This window comes from Chionomys nivalis, chromosome 25, assembly GCF_950005125.1.
Source record: "Chionomys nivalis chromosome 25, mChiNiv1.1, whole genome shotgun sequence".
In the NCBI taxonomy this organism is placed as follows: Eukaryota; Metazoa; Chordata; class Mammalia; order Rodentia; family Cricetidae; genus Chionomys; species Chionomys nivalis.
In genome coordinates, this window is record NC_080110.1 from 18,395,522 (window position 1) to 18,417,476 (window position 21,955).

Sequence of the window (21,955 nt, forward strand, 5' to 3'; positions counted from 1 at the left end):
TTCGAAAAACTTTTGTCCTTTCAAACTACTATTGCATGTCATGCACGAATATGAAGTTTCAGGCTCATAGTGAATTAAGATGCTAGACAAACCTCTATCATAAACAATACATTTTTATGTATACAAATCAATTGACATCTTAAACAAAGTAAAATAGCTAGTATTAACATTGTGTTAATTTATAAAATAATGAGTTTATCTGGCGAGGTCCTGTAATTCTAATGGGAAGAATAAAGAATGTGTTGTTGCTGATGGAGTTTGAGTTATGATTGACAGTGGTATAAAAAAGTAAGTTTCTTAGCAAGGTAAAAATACTGTTCATGGGCAGGTGAATTATACTGAGGTATTTGAACAGTGACTCATATTTGAGCATTTATTGAGGAGAATAACAAGGAAAGAGAAAAAGAGCCTGACAAATAGTAGTCTTTTAAAATATATTAATATGTAAGTATATATTTAAAATTATAATATAATTACATAATTTACCCTCCTTCCCCTTCAACTGCTCCAATGTATCCCATCCCGTTTGTTCTCATTTAGATCTATGGTCTCTTTTTTATAATTGTTATTGGGGTGTGTGTGTGTCCTAAATATATAAATATAACAAGCTCCATAAGATGTTGATCCCTTGAGAAGCTAAGCATCCTTTGTTATTATGAGAGCACTGGAGATGTTTGGCTTAACTTACAAAAATCGATGATCAGGAAATTCGTGTTGGCAAAAGAAGGAGAACAAAACACAAGTGAGACAGACAAACATCCATTGCCATCCTCCAGGAATAATAAAAACCTGGGCAAAAACTCAGGCAATACTTTATCTGTTTAGAGATACCTTTCAGAATATTAAAAACGGAATGCAGCCAACTTGGTTAACTGTTATAGAGGGTTCTTATTTTTTTAATTATGTAAAACACAGCTAAAAGTTAACAAGGACAAGAACCTATGAAAGTTGTTTAAAATAAGTGTCCCCGTTGGTTGTCAACATATTCATTTCTGTGTTTTATCACTTACAGACTGTTCAAAAGAAATCTATAGCCAAGTGTAGTGACATGCTCCTTTAATCTCAGAACTCTAGGGACAGAGTCAGGCAGTCTCTCAAAGTTCAAGACTAGCCTGGTTTACAAAGTGAGTTCCAGTTCCAGGACAGCCAGGACTAAATAGAAAAATCCTGTCTAGATCTCTCTCTCTCTCTCTCTCTCTCTCTCTCTCTCTCTCTCTCTCTCTCTCTCTCTCTCTCTCTCTCTCTTTAGAGAGAGACTAAAGCAACCATAGGAAAAGGCCTGGTCCCAGAAAATAAAACTCTCAACTGTAGGATGTTGCTATTTTTGTGGTGAGTCCTATGGATTGAGTTGTTTTGTTTAGTGATAATGTGACAGTAAAAGCTGCATAGTTTTAAATAGTTTTAAGAGGAATATTTATATCCCTCTTGAGATATATATTAATAAGTATATATATATATTTGTTTGGGTGACTAGGAACCTGAAAGAATAAAACTTGTAGGTATTGGAAATGTTTTCTTCTATAAAGCATTTCCTACTTGCTATTCAAAGCCACCTCAACTGCTACAAAACCATCACCATTTTCTCCACTGTTGTCAAGCAAAACAGGGATTAATGAGCAAACCTGGTGGGTTGAAGAATCTACTCCTGTGGCAAATACATTTGGACGATTTCATGCATTTGCAGTGCCTAAAAGGGAATCTTGGAAACCATATGCATATGTCTGCTTAACTCACCAAGCATAAGTCTCGGCTTGTAGCATGTACCCAAAACAATCGTTGGACACTTGATACCTCATCCTATTTCTATAAATACATCTGTCAGAGTGAGACTAAGTTACTAGAGACAGACTTGCAGTGCAGTGTCACTGGGAAGCCCAAGGGAATTGGCTGATGGGATAGAAAGTTACATTTGAGAATGTTCTTTCCACTGTGGATTTGGAGCATCTCTGTCTCTGCACACATTCCCTGCTGCTGAATATTATATTCAGAACTTAGCTTTGCTGTCTCCTCAACTCAAACAGCAGGTAACTTACAGGTCTTTTAAGTTACAATAACTTAAGATTTTTCTTTGCCTCTTGCTAGTATTTCATGAATTTTTATAGTGTCTATTGTAAAACACAAAACCTCTTATCTTTGAAGGCATTCTCTTACATATTTTAATATATGAATCTACAGTAAACAAGCAATTAATTTGAAATGAGAAATATTACATGCTTTGTTTGAGAGTTCAGTATGATATCTATGATAGATTTGTTAACATGAAAGACGTATTAGAAATAAAGCAGTTATTATTCTTTGTTTTTCTTATGTGCATGTAAGATTATGCATATACAGAGGTACAGAAATATATTCCTCACTAAATCCCTGAAGGGATATATAATATTTTGAGATTGCATACAAATAGATTCTACTCTTTCAATAATAAAAAATTATTTGAACATGGATGCTTAATAATAGAAAGAAATAAAAAAGAAAGGAAAGGACATTAACTCCTAGGTATGATAGAAGAGAAATTTTACCAATAGATATACAGGAGAGAATAGGCAGAGGCATCTGAGAAAGTCCAGAGTGGACACGACCAGTCTGAGTTGGACCTTGTGTGGTGAGGGAGACAGAGAGAGGAAGAAAGAAGAGAGAATAGAGAACCAGGTGCAGCAGCCAAGAGACGAAAGATACAAGAAAGGAGTGGATGACCAAAACATCTAGATTATATAGGGAAGAACTACTTGGAGAAAGGCAGCGTCTGGGATAGAGTGTTCAGGGTAGAGGGAGCAGTTATGCTGTGATCTATACCTGGTAACAAGTAGGGACTGAGGGATGCTGGGGGAACTTCTTGGCTAGGGCCAGCATTGCTATTTTAAATAAGCACCTTAGGTATTTTTCCGGGGTTTGAAACTTAACAGATGTCAATTCTAAATTCTTAGGAGGAAATGTAGTCATACATATATGTGCAAAGGATGTTGCTGCCAGAAAGCAGCAATGACTATCACTAATGTTATTACCCTTTAATTAATAAACAGTAGTGATATGAATAAAAATCTGTTGAATTATACACTTTTACGCTGCTTCTGAGTGAAGGAAACCAACTTAATGTTGGTGTAGTATTCAAATATGACATGGTTGTCAGCTGTCTTTGAAAAGTCAAAAGATCAAAGGGGAGATAAGAGATAGAATAGTTGCAAGAGTGTGTGCTTGGAAGATTTCAGAACATTTCAGTCATTGAGAAGACTTAAACTATAGACTGTAGATGGCAGGGTCTTTGCCTTACAGTGTTTTGTTCTTGACTTAAGGCCATGCATTATCTCCTGTGTGCCACAACCCTCATAGCACCTAGCTTTCTTCTTGGCTTGCTATACCCTTCATTGCTCTTCACTTGTATCTTAATACGTTCTCTGTAAAACAGTGCATGTTGTATTCCAAGCAAAAGCTCAAGGTGCAAGTTTTTGTATAGTTGAAGGATCAAATTCCTTAGTTTTTCTTCCAACCTTCAAAACAATTGAGACCTGAGACCAGGAACTGACTTCTAAAATAGAATATTGGTTCTGAGGTCAGACTCAAAAGTAATCATCATGACAACAGGGCTAGGACCACCAAATAAGTCTTGTGTCTCAACAAACAAGCTTTGCCTCTGCCACTCCAAGAGGAAAGGGGTTGGAGAGGACAGATGCAAAAGTCAGATTTAGGTCTCAGATTGCATGACTACATATGAACATGTGAGCTGTCTTCTTGCTAAATGGAAATGATATTGGTTGATAACACAGTTCAGTTTAGTTGATAAACAGGTATTCAAATCTTGATGAATGAATACTGGAGAACATTATTTTTAAATATTAATGTTTCACTCAGTGAAATCAAAGAGGAATTTTTACATATGACTTAAAGGTAGAAGGAATTTGGTCATTCTACATCACCTCTCATTAAATGCTTGCAAGGGCTTACTGGTGGATTAAAAATGATCACAGGCACCTTCTTCCTTGTTACCTAACTAGTGGTCTTTGCTGTACTTCAGGCATGAACTTCTTGAAGAAGCTCGTAGAAAAGGATTACCTTTTGCCCAGTGGGATGGACCCACTGTGGTCGCTTGGCTGGAGGTAAGAAAAGCAAGTCAAAGACTTGGCTTAAGCCAATCATTGCTAACTTGATTATTTGAATACAGATAAAGACTGATGTGAAATCACAGCTTCCCTGTATCATATAACTTCTCATAAAGGAAACACATTCATGCCTATGAATTTGTGACCACTGAGATGTCATAGATTCTTTCTTGTGTTGGGACAGAACAAAATATGCAATGATGTAAACAGATGTGTCCTCCTCTCCATGGGTACTAGAATAGGAGAATAAATTATTACTGCCATGGTTTGGAGGTTTGGAGCAAGTATCAGCTCCTATACACCAATCATCATCAGTAAGAAAGAAAAAAGTTAAAAAACAAATTCATTTCACACTGAAGTAAATGCTGATGAAGCGTCTAGAATGTTCTACCCTTGTTTATAATGCATTTCCTAAAATGGCTATGGACTGGCTAAGTTTAGAGAGTTGTGAATAAACAGGAGGCTGAGGCCTATGTTTCCTTCTTTGTCTAAATCACATAAGCTTTCATGTTACTTTATGATTACTAAGTTGATTAATTAATTGATCAGTTGATAATTAAATGCTTGATGTAACAAGAATAGCATTCTGTGTTTCCTCTAAGATACAATGCTGTAGAAAATAAAGCAGTATTTGACCAGGGTAGAAGGCAGCACCCTGGCAGTGAGTGAATTGCATATTTGACCCCAGGTTGGCCCCGTGTTGCACACCAGTGGCACAGACTGCTCTTCACATTCACCTTTCCTAGATGGCCCAATGGTAGCCAATAGGATAGCTTTTGTCAGGAGAAAGCAATGAGGATTTTCTTGCCTGGCCAAGACAATGGCATACATTGAAATAATTCGGAATTATAAAGTAACTTAACTTTATCATTGTGTCATATATAGGGCTAAGTAAAGACCAAGTTAAAAAAAAAGCTAAAAATTATTGTACTTTAAAAATGTTCAGTTAGACAGGTAGATAGAAAAACACCTTATTTTTTTAAGTTTCTTTTTTCTTGGGCTAACTGAAATAAACCTGAGTTTTTCTTTTATTATATCCTTTCAAAGTAATTAATTACAGAGTTACCTCTTCAAGCTTATCTTTAAGTTTCTATGCAAAAAAAAAACATAACAAAGAACAAAAATACTGGAACAGTAGAGGAAAGGTTTAAGAATTCACGCCACAACAAGGACAGGGATTCTTTGTTCAGATGTCATTCCAAGAAAATGAACTAGGGTTTGATAGAGAGTGAGTTGCTATTTTGGCAAAGGATAAACAAATTCTTCAGATGAAGAAGCAAAACAGATTTCCTGACACTCAGGTGCTGGAAAATGACAGCCAGTGAAGCCAGAGCTAATTAAACCTATCCTGGGTACTGAGATTGCTCCTAATGCATTTCCTAATGTGACTCAAATCACAAAATGGAACAAACAAGATGAGCAAGCATGCTGAGACCATAAATGAGAGCCCTTAACTTTTACCTCCCTTTCCTCTTCCTGGTGTGCACAGTCTATAAAGAGTGTCGCGTGGGAGGAAGTCTACCCCTTTCCCCATCATTTATCCACATCAAAAACTCTTCAATGTCTAATCATTGATGACATTTGTAACAATGGATTGGCAATGTTTGTAATGTTAACCAGAGTAGAAATTCAAACATCTTAGATGATGGCTAGGAAATCATTAGGGATGAGTGAAGGTTTATAGATGTTTATTTATCTTGAAGTATTTTAGTTTATGCACCAAGCAAGATATCTGGCCAATCATCTGTACCCTCTAGTGTCCTCATCAACATAAGGCTAATCTTAATGTTCTCCCCCTTCTGGAACTCATACAAGAACAATATTATATCTTTATATCCTGTGTTAGATTTCAACCACATCCCAAGTCACACTGATTCAGAGTTGCCATTCTTTTCCTTGAGTCTTTCACATTATAGATTTATTATGTTGTAGGATATACAGAAATAAATGTCTGTATCAGTTAGCTACTCCTGAATAAGAAGTTATACCAACAAGGATATATTATCTCATTAGTTTTATAGGTTATATGTAACTACTTGAGTGGAATATTTGGTTTGGCTAAGGTTCATGCTTTGGTGAAAATCACAATGCTAACAATGGTAGATTTGTCTTAATCCATGACAGGCAAGCTGTCTCAGCATTCAGAATTCAAAAGGAGAATTATAATGTACTCATTAGATAAAGACCATTCAAGCCACTGATCCATTGGAACTTGTAGATAAGTTCTTGTCATTATACACAAGTAGAAAAATTGCTGCCTCTCCCTAACAATTGATATCAGTGTAGCTCGAAAACCACAATATCTCAATTCAAATTAATTACTTCCTGATTGTTGTCTGTACCATATATTCAGTGTATTTATATTACCTAACTCTCTAGTCAAGAATAATAGGATTTATCACATGGAGTTGTGTGTAGGAGACAGATTGTTTGTTCCAGTCTGCTCAGCTCCAAAACAACCACATAGAGACTGTAGTAAATCAAAAAGAAAGGGAAATTAAATAATAAAACAATTTCCCTAGGGGGAAAAAGAAACTTTATTAATTAAATCACTGCTTGGCCCATTAGCTCTAGCTTCTTATTGGCTAACTCTAACATATTAATTTAAGCATTTCTGCTAATCTGTATATTGCCACAAGGCTGTGGCTTACGGGATAAAGTTCTATCATCTGTTCTGATAGGGCTACATGGCTTCTCCTTGACTCCGCCTTCTTTCTCCCAGAATTCAGTTTAGTTTTTCCCACCTACCTAAGTTCTGCCTTGTGCAGGCCTAAGACAGTTTCTTTACTAACCAATGGCATTCACAGCATACAGAGGGGAATCCTATACAGAGTTTTAGACAAGAGATAAATTTATAAATGCAAGATTATCTTGAATACTTAGAGGATGTAAAAGACACTAAAATGATATATTAGTTAGTTTTCCTGTTAGTGTGAAAAAGTAGTTAACCAAAGCAACAAATAGAAGGAAAGATTTCTTTGAGCTCACATTTTGATGGTGAGATCAATTATGGAAAGGAAAGTAGGGAGGCTAGAATGAATGTAAGTATGATAGCAAGACCACAAAGCATCTGGTCCAACGCATCATCAATCAGGAAGCAGAAAAAGCAAATACGAATGTACAACCTTCTTATTGGTTTTTATTCATTCTGAAACTGCCCCCCACTGGTTATTCTTCTCACATTCATGGTGTCTTTCTTGCTTTGTTTTACCTTTCTGGAAATTTCTTCACAGACATGCCCAGCGGTGTGTTTCACAGGCAATTCTAAAATCCAGTCAAGTTGTAATGAAGGTCTTACCTTCACAAATGATAATTAAGATTATTCTAATCTGTATATTTTTTTTTTCCAAACACGACAGCTCTGGTTGGGAATGCCTGCTTGGTACGTGGCAGCCTGCAGAGCCAATGTGAAAAGTGGAGCCATCATGTCGGCTTTGTCGGACACGGAAATCCAAAGAGAGATTGGAATCAGCAACCCTCTGCATCGCTTAAAGCTCAGACTAGCCATCCAGGAGATGGTTTCCCTCACGAGTCCTTCAGCTCCTCCGACCTCGCGCACTGTGAGTCAATGTGTACCCCTCCTTCCCTTGAGGTTAACATCATAGGAGTCTAACCCCACAAAGCAAAGTGTGACAGCTCACATTTTGGCGTCAGCATGAGTTATTTTAAAGAGATATGGCTTGCTCTTCATTAACCCCGCTGCTACTTTGAATAGGTTTTCAATTGAGGAGGTCTAATTCCAAAAAATCTTGAGAGCTTCAACCAAGACGGACTTCCGAGTTTAGCTAGCATTTAGATGGGAGTTTAGCTTTTCCTTGAGGCAGAAAAATCCCAAAGTTTATTGTTTGTTTGTTTGTTTGTTTGTTTTTGCAATCTCCTTTTCTGTTTAATGAAATATGGCGGCTTGTTGGGATTATTCCAAAGCATTACAGGTTTCTGAAGATGCACAGTTTAACTTATTACTTATAAAAAAAAAAGTTCATGATTAAAAATTGTATATGATTTGATGTTTTATAAACACAAATTAGAATTATCCACTTCAAAATTTGGCCCCATTTATCATCGCTTTTATAACCTAGTACTATAAAATAATATACTGAAAAAGGCATTGCTAATTATCAGTACATTCATCAAGAAATAGTCTCAAATGGTATTTTATTCCACTGGTTAGTAAGGTTTTGCTGATAAATGTGTAATCCCTTCTGTTAACAACATATCTCTAGCCCACCATCTTAAACAGCATAAGAAACTATGAAAGAACAAAATTAATTTGGTGGAGAAAGTGGTATTTCTTTATTGCAGCTTTCAAACACCAAACTGACTTCAATATACTTCTAAGAAGGACTTAGATAACCTTTAAAACATTTTTACTGAGTCTATCATATATACAACCCCTCCCCAATATTCGAGAATTTAAAGGCAGAGATGTACGGTAAGATATCAAAAATGTGTGTACTTCCTGTATACTTACATTTTAGTTACTTCCTCAATACTGTGTCAGAAATATGTATGTAATTTTCACTTACAATATTATTTCAAATAGATAAGAATGTACTCTGCTAATGTATACCAGATAAAGGTAATTTAAAATATTCTTATAGTAATAATTGAGGCCCATTAAAATAGTTATTACCGTAAGTCAAATTCAGAACTGAAGGCCTTTATGAGTATTTTCAACTGAGCAAATAGCAATGTAACTTGTTTATACAGAGCTCTCTTCTTTCAAAAGTAAATGCAGCAAGAAATCCTGAAAAATCACAACAAACTTCCAACTTCCCGGCTTAAAGAATGGGGCATACTGTATCATTTCTTTAAGCTGCAAAAGCAAATCCCTTTCTTAGAAAATGTTTTGTAAAAATCACATTTCCCCTAAGACATTTACCCTGAAGCAAGTTAAATTGCAGATTAAAGATAAAACTATAGTGATTTGTTGCAAAAGCAAACAAAAATGAGGAATGCTTGAGATATTCAGAATTTAGCTGCAGTTGTCCTCAAAAGATTATTTTGTTGTTGTTATTCTTGTTGCTGTCCCTAGAACCTTCTTCCAACTTCAGGGTCACAAGACCTCCCCAACATGTCTTTCATTTATTAATATCTGAAAAGCTTCCTATTAAGCACCCTAAAATTTTGGTTTCTTTCCTACTGGGCATTAACATTTTATGTATACCTAAAGGACATTTTTTCTTTCTTTCTTTCTTTCTTTCTTTCTTTCTTTCTTTCTTTTTTTTTTTTTGTTTTGTTTTATTTTCAAGACAGGGTTTCTCTGTAGCTTTTGGTTCCTGTCCTGGAACTAGCTCTTCTAGACTAGGCTGGCCTCGAACTCACAGAGATCCGCCTGCCTCTGCCTCCTGAGTGCTGGGATTAAAGGCTTGTGCCACCACCGCCCGGCCTTAAAGGACATTTTTAAATGGTCTCTTTTTTGACTCATCGTTGACTAAACAAGAAAAGTACCAATGTTTGCCCCAGCCCTTAAAATGATCATCAAGTACACTGTAATTATTCTAAATATTCACCTAAAACATAACCATTGCAGGGTTGAACAGTGTTTCAGTGGATTAAGTTCTTGCCATGTGAGCTTAAGAAGAGAAATTTAGATCCTCAGACCCAGATTAAAAAAAAAAAAAAAAAAACTGGGTGAGTTTTTTGACCTATCTGTAAGCCCTGTATGGGAGGCAAAGATGGGTAACGGGAGAGAGACTAGCTGAACATCTAAGTTCATATTCATCAAGAAACCCTGCAACAATAAAGTAGAACTTTATCAAAAAAGACACCTAAGCTCAAATTCTGACTTATATTTGTATACACTTAGATATATACATGTGCACACCATATACATGTAAGTTTGTAATATCATGTATTTGAGTGCACACACATACACAAGCCCAAATATAGTCATTGCGTAGGACTTGCTTCCCAAGCTATAAAGAGGATATAAACCACACATGGCTCTGAGTCATCATACCCCCCCAAAATATAATAAGTAAGGCATGTTGAATATGAAGTTCAGTATGGCTGAAATTGTTTAGTTCCTATGTGTGAGACAGAAGCAGAGTTTTAAAAGAGATGAATATTACTGAAAATTAGTATAATTTTTTGTTAAATTTTTAATAGGGACAGGACAGAAGGACATAGAGGAAGATACCCAGCACTTACATCTGACCTATGCGCCTGCTCAAACACTGAAAACTTGTGCCTACACCGTGCTCACACACACACACACACACACACACACACACACACACACACACACACACTGTTTCATGCACACAAGAGAAAACAGAGAAAAGCGCATTTTAGGAAAATAAATCTTTACATGAAATGTAAGTTCTTAGCGTGCAACTTGCAAATGTGTGGCAATCACATTTTAACAAATTTCCCGGGAATTATGCTCATTTTGTTAAGTGAAGATAATTATACAACCATAGCTTCTAGAATCTTACTCATCCCAGAGCACTTCGCATAATTCCCAGTACAGAATTTCAGAAAACCTGTGGGGAAGCTCTGCTCTGTTAAGAGATGATACTGGTAAAGGCCCCTATGGAAAAAGAGTAAGATCATCATTATCTGGTGACAGAGTCAATGGAGAAGCTGCACACATCACTGAGCTGAGAGGCTCTGGTATTGTAAATCTGTTTTATAAGTGCATATTTTAATCTATAAGAAAACTTGGCTACAATGAAAATCTGAAGCAGTTAAGGGTGAGAATTCTGTGCATACATATGATACTTAGCCCTCCTAATATTTATTTATTTATTTATTTATAATTATGGACCTTAACTATATAAATCTTTGTTATAAAAATGTATTTGCGCATATTATTTTATTTTGTATAAGTGCTCTATCTGCCAGTATGCCTCCATTGCAGAAGAGGGCATCAGATCTCATTATAGATGGTGGTGAGCTATTATGTGGTTGCTGGAAATTGAACTCATGTACTCTGGAAGAACAGCCATTGTTCTTAACTGCTGAGCCATCTCTCCAGTCCCTTTGTGCATATTATTATATAGATATACATATGAGAATAACATGTATGTTTCACTAATATGTAATTTATGTGAGATTTCTCTCATATCAAATAATATTCATTGTTTATTTTTCATATAATTATTTCTAAAATTATATCAACATACCTTATTCATTTTTCATAACGAAAGTTAAACATGGTTTTAGGTGAAGTGTAGAAAGTTCCCAGGATAGCTTGTGATATTTGGACATTGCCTTTGCTGCTTTTTCAAAACGAGGAACTAAAAAGTTTCATGACCTGGAGAACTTTGCATACAGATTTCCTGGAGAAATGTGAAATTTGATATGGAGTAGTATCCAATGGGAGGAACCTTAAATAATATTATGTTAGTAAGTGATTTTAAATTCATTATTGATTGTGTGGTATACAGAGCTCATACCAGATTCTTTGCCTAGAAAAAAAAAAAAAAAAAAGGAAACACTTCCCAAAATGATAGGCCATTGTAGAGGAAACGTCAGTTTATTCTGTGTTTGACTCTTGGGTAAAGCACCTACTTGGCATACCCAAGAAAAGCATATTACAATGGTAACTTAGTTACCCTCCTGGTGCTAACAAAGCAAGTTTAAAGAGAAAGGATTTATTTTGCTAATAGTTTCAATGGGATACAGTCCGTTGTGGTGAGGAAGACATTGCAGCACACAGGGAAGCATGGTAGCAGAACAAGCAGCAGACCGTACTCAGGAAGCACATGTAGGCTGAAGTGGACCTCAAGGCCTGGCCACAGTGACTCGGTTTACCAGTGAGGTTCTGCCCCCTAAAGGTTCCACAGCCTTCCTCAAGTTTCTACCATTTTGAGAGTAAGTGTTCACACACATGAGCCTATAGCAAAGAATTCAAACCACAATAGATGCTTATAAAATATAGTTGAAAAATAAGGAAATGAATATTTGGGAATTTGACAGTATTGGTGAAGATGAGACTTATCTTTTTTATAAATCAAAAGTATTTCAAGATAATGTTTCAGGTCTATTTCCTCTCCAAGAATGCAGGGGAAAACACATCTATTGAATTAAAAACACAAACGAAAAACAAAACAAACAAAAAAAAAACAACAACAACACGAAACCCACCTGGCTAATTTGTTGCTGTTTTCCAGACTATGGGGTTTACGGATTACCTGCAACAGTCAATTTATCGTTTCCCAGGACACTGATTAATAAAAACATATGAATTCAATTCCCTTGATAAGCACCTATTGGGCCATAATGTTAGAAGAAAAAGAGCAAAGCTACATTATTTTATATTTATCTTGCCATTTTACGATATTGAACCCAATCATCACAGTCATTTGGAATACGAAGTTTTACCAAAGAAGGTTTTGTTTAACAGTCCACGAACTGTTACAAATACAAGCTTTCCAGCATGACTGTCTGATTAGTCCCTTGAGAAAATTAAAAAGGGGTCCAACCAATGAAAGCAACAGATAGATAGATTGTAAACCCTCCTACATCATAGGCGGTTTATTCATGATGCATGTAGTGTGTGCGATGCTGTTGACTGACAGAGGTGCCTCCTTTTTCTCTACCCTGGTTTCTTTCCACGAATGGCTCTGCTTCCCTTGGGCTCCTCCCTAGCCTTCAGGCAATGTCTGGGTGACCCACGAAGAAATGGAAAACCTTGCAGCTCCAGCAAAAACGGTTAGTCTTCCAAAGCCTTGTTGAACCCAAACAAAAGTAATTGTATGTAGAAAAAGACAGGAATTGGTATACTATAAAGCAAAGAAATGGGGTGTATTTATGTAGATACATACAATGATAACTGATATTTTGGTTATAGATTTCTTTTAGTATGCTTGTGTGGCGATTGAAAATGAAGTCATGTTAGATTGTCATGTGCTTTTTATCCTGAGCATCTATGGACTACTCTTGTAATATGAAACCGTAATAAATAATTTAGTAAATATAGGAACATTGGAAATTTTGATAGTCAGTACCTCCCAGCACTGAACGTGGTCACAGGAATATATGTTACTAAATCAAACTTAATCAGTTGTAGAAAAGCTTCCATGGGATCATCACTTTTAATGTAATTATGTAGTGTCTTGGGCTATAATATCTCACAAGTAGACCTCTTAGGAAAAAATATTGAAGTGTTATAATGATTTGGTTTTTAAAAGTGCAGTTTGAATTGACTTCAAGGATTCTAATTTCCAGCTTTAAAAATGTGATGTTTTATAGAGTCATATTACATGGAAGGATCATAGTTGGACAAACCATGTATTTTACCTCAATAATTTAATTGTAAAGTTCTTTCACTTTAATTCTCCTTTAAAAATTTGGTTATCTAGAATGTAATGGTGCAAAGGTCACAATGCAATGACACATGCATCACTGGATTTTTGGTTGCATCCTGTCTTTGGTTTTCTTGGTTGGCTGTTTGAGGGTATGTTTGTCCTAAGCTTTGACAGAAAGATACAGTTATTCACTTCGTTAATTTCTAGTCTGTAACCTTTATGCAGTATGTATAGGTACATATAATTTATGTTTGTGCTAAATATGAAATTTTAAATATAACCAAAAATAGTCAGATCAAGTTTTCATAAAACTCATAAACTCCAGTATGTTTGTGTTAATTCGAACTCTGTTGTGTGCTCTGCATTTGAGAAATTGAATAGATGTAAGTATACGCATGTCTGCTTTTGTCATCATACTGCTTTGCTATTTATGCTTCTGATAGAATTTTTCAATATTCACTTGAAATTAATTTATGTTTACCTGCTTTATTAATCACTTCCTGCTGCTAACCCAGAAAGAATCTGAGGAAGGAAGCTGGGCCCAGGTAGGAAACTCATACACTTTAAGACATAGTAAAATATGCGATATAAATTTGAAAACTACTGAAGGTGATAATATTTGAAAACATCACTTATCTTAGTAATTAGACTGCTACATATACCTAAGTCAGTTTTATATCTAATATATTATAGGTGCATTGCTATACACCAGGTTTTGCAACTAAGATGAATGTCACTTCATAAGTGGTATATATAACTGGGTAATTTCTCTTTCTTCCCCCAAATATGACTCTATACCTTAATTTCTCTGAACTTACTCTGTAATATATGTAACCAAGATAGATAATCATAGAATTTATATTGCTGAGGACACCTTACAAAGACTTTTTGGTGTCCTATATGCTTTCAGGTGTCATGGGTAGTATTTGGGGACAGGTGTTAGCATAGCAGGTGAAAGATGAGGACAGTCCCAATTATTAAACTGATCATAAGAGACAAAAATTTTTATTAAACAATTCAGTGTGTGCAAAAAAGTGCACTTTTCGGTATTTTTAAAAGTTAGAAACTGAGAGAATAAATTGAGAAAGTAAATAAAATTTGGCACATTTATAAGGATTTGTATTTCGGCATGCTATAGCATAGGGTTGTAATCAATTTTGAAACTGAAGCAAATTTCAGAATTCTTCACAAAAAGAATATCCTGATTTTTACTATATTTACATAGTTTTATTATAACTGTGAACTCATAGCATAATTATTCACTAAGTAGACAACTCTTTAAAATTAGTATCCTTGAAATAATTAATAATATCCATCCTTTAATATCCTCAAAAATTTAATAATGGTAGTTAACCTCACATTTTATTTTACCTGTTTGAACACTATGTAGCAAGAACAGTCCTTACATTACAAAAGAGAATTAGCTTGTCTGTCTTAGTTTGTGATCAAGCCTGATATACACACACTGTCTAAATGACTGATTTCTGGTGAAGGATTCTTCCAGGGACCTAATGGATGCTCAATATACTATCTTCTCCAAAGCATAATGCCAAGTTTCAGCATGCTGTCTTGGACCCTCGCTGCTTTTCTTTAGTTGTTTACTGAGGTTTCTGTTTCACTTCAGGGTTTGCTATGAACAGGTACAATAGCAATAGGATCGTTAAGAGAGGGAAATAGAGAAGTACTTCAAACATAAAAGAAAGAACAGAATTCTCCTGGTATAGCAATGGAATCTTTAATCTTAAAACATATATTATACCTTTAGCCATATGTTTTCATCCTACTTCTAGCTATATAGTTCACCTTTATCACTAACAAGACACATATATGAACAAATTTACTGTTTTGAAATACACCATGAAGTTAATTATTTCTACAGGCAAATGTTCCATAAAAATGTGCAGAGTTTGCATTGTGTTAAAGTAAACAAAATGCATTCAGGTTAAATATTATCTCTCTTTTTGTTGACACATGTATCATAGTCATGAAGTTTGAGTCATATTACTTGCTATTATCCTCCATTTACCATCTCATTTTACTGGTTAAGAAACTTGACTGCTATAAAACAATTCCAGTGTCCGGTCTTTCTACAGACCCTGGCTTATGGAGATATGAATCACGAGTGGATTGGAAACGAGTGGCTTCCCAGCCTGGGGTTGCCTCAGTACAGAAGTTACTTTATGGAATGCTTGGTTGATGCAAGAATGTTAGACCACCTCACCAAGAAAGATCTTCGTGTCCATTTAAAAATGGTGGATAGTTTCCATCGGTAGGTTTTCAGAAAAGAGTGATAAAAGCAAAACCACAAACAATCTGCAGTGAACTAATACAAAATAGAAGGACAGTAGAAAGGCAGTGTGTCTCATTCAAAAGGTCTATGTCATCTACTTGGAACAAGCACTCGAGCAACAAACTGAAGGGTGTACTAGTGGAGAGCTATGTTTATGTTATAATCCTGGAGTTTATGCAAAGGCACAGATATGAGCTATGTTCACAGTGTGTACTTTTGTTTCTTCTTGATTGCATTTTTTAAAAATTATTTTTTTAGTTTATGTTAGAGAATCACTTATGGAGAAATGAGATGTGTCTGTGATTATGATCACTAGGTGCTCTTGCAGAAGACCCAGATTCGGGTCCCAGCATCCATATGGTGGGTCACAACCATCATTAAGTCCAGTTCCAACTCATCTAATGCCCTCTTCTGGCCTTCATGGGTATCAAGCACATACATGGTGCACCCATATGCATGCTAGCAAAACACACATAAAAGGAAATGAAAAAAATCTAAGAACAAAAGAAAAATTCTATGAATAACTGAATAATTGTAGTTTCACCCTTTACAAATCCATGTGGTTATAAACCATGTAACTTAAAGACATACTAGAGAAAAACAGGAAAGAGACTCTTCTATAAAGGACATAATTGTGCTTTTTGTTCTTACATAAATGTTCACATTTTGGGTTATTAGCACATTAGTTTTTTTTATAAACTACTGAATGTTTTAATTAAAATCCATCAGAACATGAGAATAAGGGACAAATATTTGATTTAGATGATTTATCTTCTGTCAGGCTTACAAGGGCTAATGATGAATGACACTCTTTTATTAAATTCTATGTTGTAGTCTGGTAGCCTCTACTCCAGGCTGTGGAGGCAAAGATCAAGGTATGGACAGGTCTGTTTATTTGGTGACCTTGCATCCTCATTGTGTTTCGACATTTAGTCTTTCCTCTATAAGTATACACTTCTCCTGTCTGTGATTTTCCAAATTATTTATTCTTATAACAATAGATTAGGGTCTGCTTGATGACATTGTTTAAATTGGTTACCTTTTAAAGGTCCTGTCTCGAAATATAGTCAAATTCTGGATAATGGAGGTAAATGTTTCACTATATGCATGCAGGGCGATATACATTCACATTCTTTTTTCTAGGATTTCAGAAGTTTGTGTCACATTGTTATTAAACTATATAACAGAAATATATACATGCATATATGTGTATGTATGTATGAATGTATGGACTGCTGTACATGTCTGACTATACCGCTAAATATTTAAGAAAGTAATGATAGTCAATAATTATTACTTTAAGCCTAAAAAGTCTTTTATTTTCCTATCATACTCTTATTTCTCATATTATTCAAACTATTATTATTATGTCTAATTTTATTATTTCTTCTCCCTGGGTATCTGTGAGACTTCCTTTTCATACTTACTGCTCTGAGGCCTTAATTTTTTCTATCTCTTAGGATCATTTCCTTATATCATACATATTATGAGATCATTGTTCCATAAACAAAACAAAAATGGCAAGAAATCTTTTTATTACCATCCTTTCCCCCTATAAAAATTACCCCAGAATGCATCTCATCCATGGAATGAAAATCTTGCTTTGACATATCCAGATTTCCCATATGGGACTATATTTGCCCCCTAACTCCTAGCCTGAATTTCAGGTCTACATAGTGTGCCTCCATATCACCACATCTTTGAAATTTCTTCCAAGGTTCTGCGGTATAATATATAATGGTCTGTTTCCCCAGTAGTCCAGCCTTTCCTGCATCCTGCTCTGTTGAATGTCATGATGTTTCTCTTCCACAGCACCTTCTCTGCAGTCTCAGTAGACTCAGTAGGCTAGTTCTTTTTTATTCGCTGGTCTTTCCCAGTGTGGTTTGCAATTTGTCCATATCCTGTACTCTGCCTTACTCCTTAATTCACTCATTTTTTCATCAGTCAAGGAATCATTGATTGTCTATAAAGTTGTTTCTGTCTCTAAAGAGAGATATTAATTTCTTCGTGAAGGAATAAAACACTAATTTGCTAAAATGTACTGTAGAAAATGCTAAATTGAAGACAGATGCATAACTGTCTGTATAATTATGTGTGTATACATATGGATATGTATGAAACTATGGATAACTATGTCTAATTAATTTCAAAATTCTGAATATCCTGTTTTTTAAATATCTTCTATGCTTTAGAAACAGTTTATTCTTGAGATAATTAAAAATTTAATCCTATCCAACTTAAGGGTGCTTTTGTGGATGTAATTGATAAATGGGCTCTTCTAAAAAGCAACGTAGATCACTGACAGAATATTCATCATCTGCTGATGCAATTTAATGTGTTTTCTCTTTTCTAAAATAGAACAAGTTTACAATATGGAATTATGTGCTTGAAAAGATTGAACTATGATAGAAAAGAATTAGAGAGAAGACGAGAAGCAAGCCAACATGAAATAAAAGGTAACACACCCTCATTTAGTAACAAATGACTTTCCTATGGAGGTTTTTATACCTCTAATCTTAAACCTAAGATAATTTATATAGTACAACCATCATCAGACTGTATTACACTTTTTGTCCCAAGTGTCATTGCTTCCTTGTCCCTAGTTATAACACAGAAAAGCTTATTACCAAACCATAGGCTCAATCATTGTGAGGACACACGCTTGTCTTCCTAGAAATAGATTTATCTCTCTTAAAATATTATGTTATGTTTTCTGCCCGTGTTAAAAGTGTCTGTCTATAGAATTTTTGTTAAACTTTTAAAAGAATATTGTCACTATAATTCAGAAAATTTGATATGTTGGTTCTACAGCAGTATATTATATCGTTAGGAAAAAAGAACTCAACATAGGAAAATCTGGGGGACTCTAAAACCATACCAGTTTATCTGTTCACCTTAATACACAGGAGAAAACATGATTTTAAAAACAAGTATATTAGATTTTCATTTGTTAGAGACCATTAGCTCTTTCCAGTTGTTAAAGAAAAGTTGTTGGAAGTAGATTTCATCTTGGTTTACAGCATTTGAATTTAATTTCAGTTGTCAGAAATTTTTATAAATAATTATGAAAATTATATTGGGAATTTGTGTGGAAGTTCTATAAATATCTTCTCTCTGAAAGTCACCAATTCATTAATAATTTTAATTCAGGTATGTTGGTATGATGGGAGACTAGCTGTTGTAATCATTCTGTGCACAAAGACAATCTGTGCTGCAAATGTATTTGAAACGTAATATATTTAATAATTAACCATGCTATTATTCAGTTACAAGTTATTATAACAAAATATCAGTATAAGTTTTGAAAGAAGAGATGTATCTCCAAGTTTGTGAGGCTAAAAATCTACACAGCATGGCACAGACTTTTGTGGGCATCTTTCTTTTCCTCATAACCTCACAGTAGCTAACAATTCAGGAAGCAAACAGGATGTAAACAATTACATTGCCAGATAAGATTCTAGTTCTTAGCATATTTAGTCATTTATAACAACCTATAATGACATTTTATTTGTGTTTTAATAAATAAAGTTTGCCGGGAGATAAGAGTGCAAAGCAGTCACATTTGTCAGCCATAGAGGCCAGGCAGTGGTGGTGCACACCTTTAATCCCAGCACAAAGGAGAACTATAAGATGGAAGGAGACGGGAGCTAAGGGTCTCAGTCTGCAGTCTGAGGTTTGGTGGACAACACTACAGTTTATAGTCACTCTGAGGATAGGATCACCCCTTTGTTTCTCTGAGCCTTGGTAGAGGTAAAACCTCTCTAGTGACTGACTGCTTTGCTTTTCTGATCTTCACGGTGAACCCCAATATTTGTCTCTGGGTTTTTATTATTTGTGCTAAAACAACTCCCTTATGAGAATGGGCAAGAAGTCCACTTTACCCCCTTCCAAAGAAAGTAACCTCTGCTAACCTCAGGACCCCTCAAAAATTTCCTCCTAAAGTTTCCATGTTAACTTCACTATACTATCTCATTAGCATATATCATATCCTATATGACATCACAAGCATTGAGAACAGAAAAAAAAATATCAAAATACCTGTTCACCTTAATATAGAGGAGAAAACATGATTTCAAAAGCAAATACACTGTACTTTTCCTTGTTAGAGAGACCATTAGATCTTTTTAATTATTAAATAAAAACAATTTGGACGTAAAATATGTGATGTGTAATGTCCTTCTGTATAGAAGTTGTTTCTATTGGTTGATGAATAAAGTTGTTTCAGCAAATGTCTTAGCAGAGTAAAGCCAGGTGGGAAATCTAAACAGAGATATATAGATAAAGTAAGCAGAATCAAAAAGATGCCATGTAACTGCTGAGAGAGAAAGATGCCAGAATATTACCAGTAGGCCACAGCCTCATGAGAATACATAGATTAATAAAAATATGTTAATTTAATATGTAAGAGTTAGTTAGGAATATTCTTGAGCGTTTGGCCAAAAAGTGTAGTAATAATATAGTTTTTGTGTGATTATTCTGGTCGGGGTCACCAAGAAATGAAAGTGTATTCTCTGTATACAAATATAAGCATCCAGAAGCCTCTGGGTTTTTTTTGTTTGTTTGTTTGTTTTGTTATTATAAATTGTTTTGATCTCTTATGTTTTTTAAAAAAGAAAAATCCTTTTAAAATGTGTCTAAATGTTTTTGAGGAAAGTTTTAAATATTATTTTCGTTAGGGTTTTTATTGCAGTGATGAAACACCATGCCCAAACAGGAAGTTGGGGAGGAAAGAGTTATTTGTCATATAACATCCATATCACATTGTTCATCATTGAAAGAAGTCAGGACAGGAACTCAAACAGGGCAGGAACATTGCAGCATGTGCTGATGTCAAGGCCATGGAGGGTACTACTTACTGGCTTGCTTCCCTTGTTTTGCTAAGTCTGCTTTCTTAAAGAACCCAGGACCACCAGCCCAGGGGTAGCCCCACCTGCCATAGTGTGGGACCTCCTACATCGTCATTAATTAAGAAAATGCCTTACAGTTCTGCCTATAACCTGATCTTATGGTGGTATTTTTAATCATGTATTTCTTTAATTTCATTTTACATTCCAACTACATTTCTCCCACCACTCCTCTTCCCACGACCTCCCACCCCCCAGTCCACCTCCCATCTACTCCTCTCACCAGGTAAGGGTTTCCACAGGGAGTCAACAAAGTCTGGCATGTTAAGTTGGGACAGGACCAAGTCCCTCCCACCTGCATTAAGGCTGAGCATGGCATCCCACCTTAGGGAATGGGCTCCAACAAGCTAGATCATGTACCAGGGTGGAGGCATTTTCTTAATTTGGGTTACTTTCTCCCAGATGATTTTAGGTTTTGTCAAATTGACACAAAGCTATTCAGCACAGAGAAGAAATTATTTATCAATTATGGACCCTTCCCATGACCCACGGCCTGACACTGGCAAGCGTTTCAAAACATTGAGTGGGATTGTCTAGGTCTAGGCCACATTACCTGTTCAGAGCTGGTACAACTCTGTTTCAACTTTGCTTCCTTTGAGGCTTATTTTACATAAGAAAATGGCGTGTTTTACAGACCCCTCTCATCTCCTATTAAAATTTAACTCTGATGCAGTTATTTGATCCCCGTGTCAGGCTTTCCTTATTCATTTGTCTCCACTTCAAAACATTTATCCCAAGCAATTCTGACCGCTAAATAACTTCCAGAAAGCTGCACTTGAATTCTTGTGAAGATGAATATTTGAAAGTTTTTTCAATATATACATTGTTCATCAGTTTGTATACACAATGGGTTTTTTTTTTTCACCACTTCATTTAGCTTGCTACCAAGAAGCAAGAGTGTATTTTTCTTTCTTTGTCAAAAACAAGTTCTCTGATGCTTTTTGTTTAATTTTGGACCCCGAGAAATTGTAGGTTGTTTTAAGTGTATCGTTCTACAGTTGAATTAAAATTTGGGAACTAATGGACCAAGGGTAAACCCCAAAAGTGAATTTGGGTATGACCTATCAAAAGATGCTTGTTTCATGCGTAGATTTTGTCTGTGGGATACCACTTCCTCATGTTCTTTCCGAAGTATGTTTTCCATCTAGATTGCATTATGCCTGGTCCCACTTAGATTGATCTAAAGGAGGAGAATTGCACATTTGGCCTAGTAGCAAATGCTCTATTATTATTTGGCAGTTGCTGCGTAGACTGTAGCCTTGAGAGGAAGCTGCTCTGATTCACTGTGATTACAAACAATCACATATGAGTGGCTGCCAGTGAGATCATAAGTAGCCTCTGCATCCCACAATTGATCTGATGGCATTTAGAGGCCCAGCTCTCAACTCGGACTAGACGCCTCTGTTATTA

At 35.5% G+C, this 21,955-nt stretch overlaps 1 protein-coding gene across 31 annotated transcripts in view; it reads left to right on the plus strand.

Annotated features, from left to right (window-relative positions):
- The window catches only part of Ppfia2 (PTPRF interacting protein alpha 2), a 330,645-nt gene that overhangs the window by 297,663 nt on the left and 11,027 nt on the right, over positions 1-21,955 (plus strand). For 17 of the 31 annotated variants that reach the window (XM_057757739.1, XM_057757738.1, XM_057757745.1 and 14 more), the window contains 6 exons: positions 4,010-4,091; positions 7,454-7,654; positions 12,693-12,755; positions 13,867-13,896; positions 15,427-15,620; positions 18,000-18,097. In XM_057757739.1, the coding sequence (XP_057613722.1) occupies positions 4,010-4,091; positions 7,454-7,654; positions 12,693-12,755; positions 13,867-13,896; positions 15,427-15,620; positions 18,000-18,097 (668 nt within the window). The remainder of the gene's footprint in view (positions 1-4,009; positions 4,092-7,453; positions 7,655-12,692; positions 12,756-13,866; positions 13,897-15,426; positions 15,621-17,999; positions 18,098-21,955) is intronic. The other 14 variants (XM_057757750.1, XM_057757742.1, XM_057757744.1 and 11 more) reach the window with 2 other exon arrangements.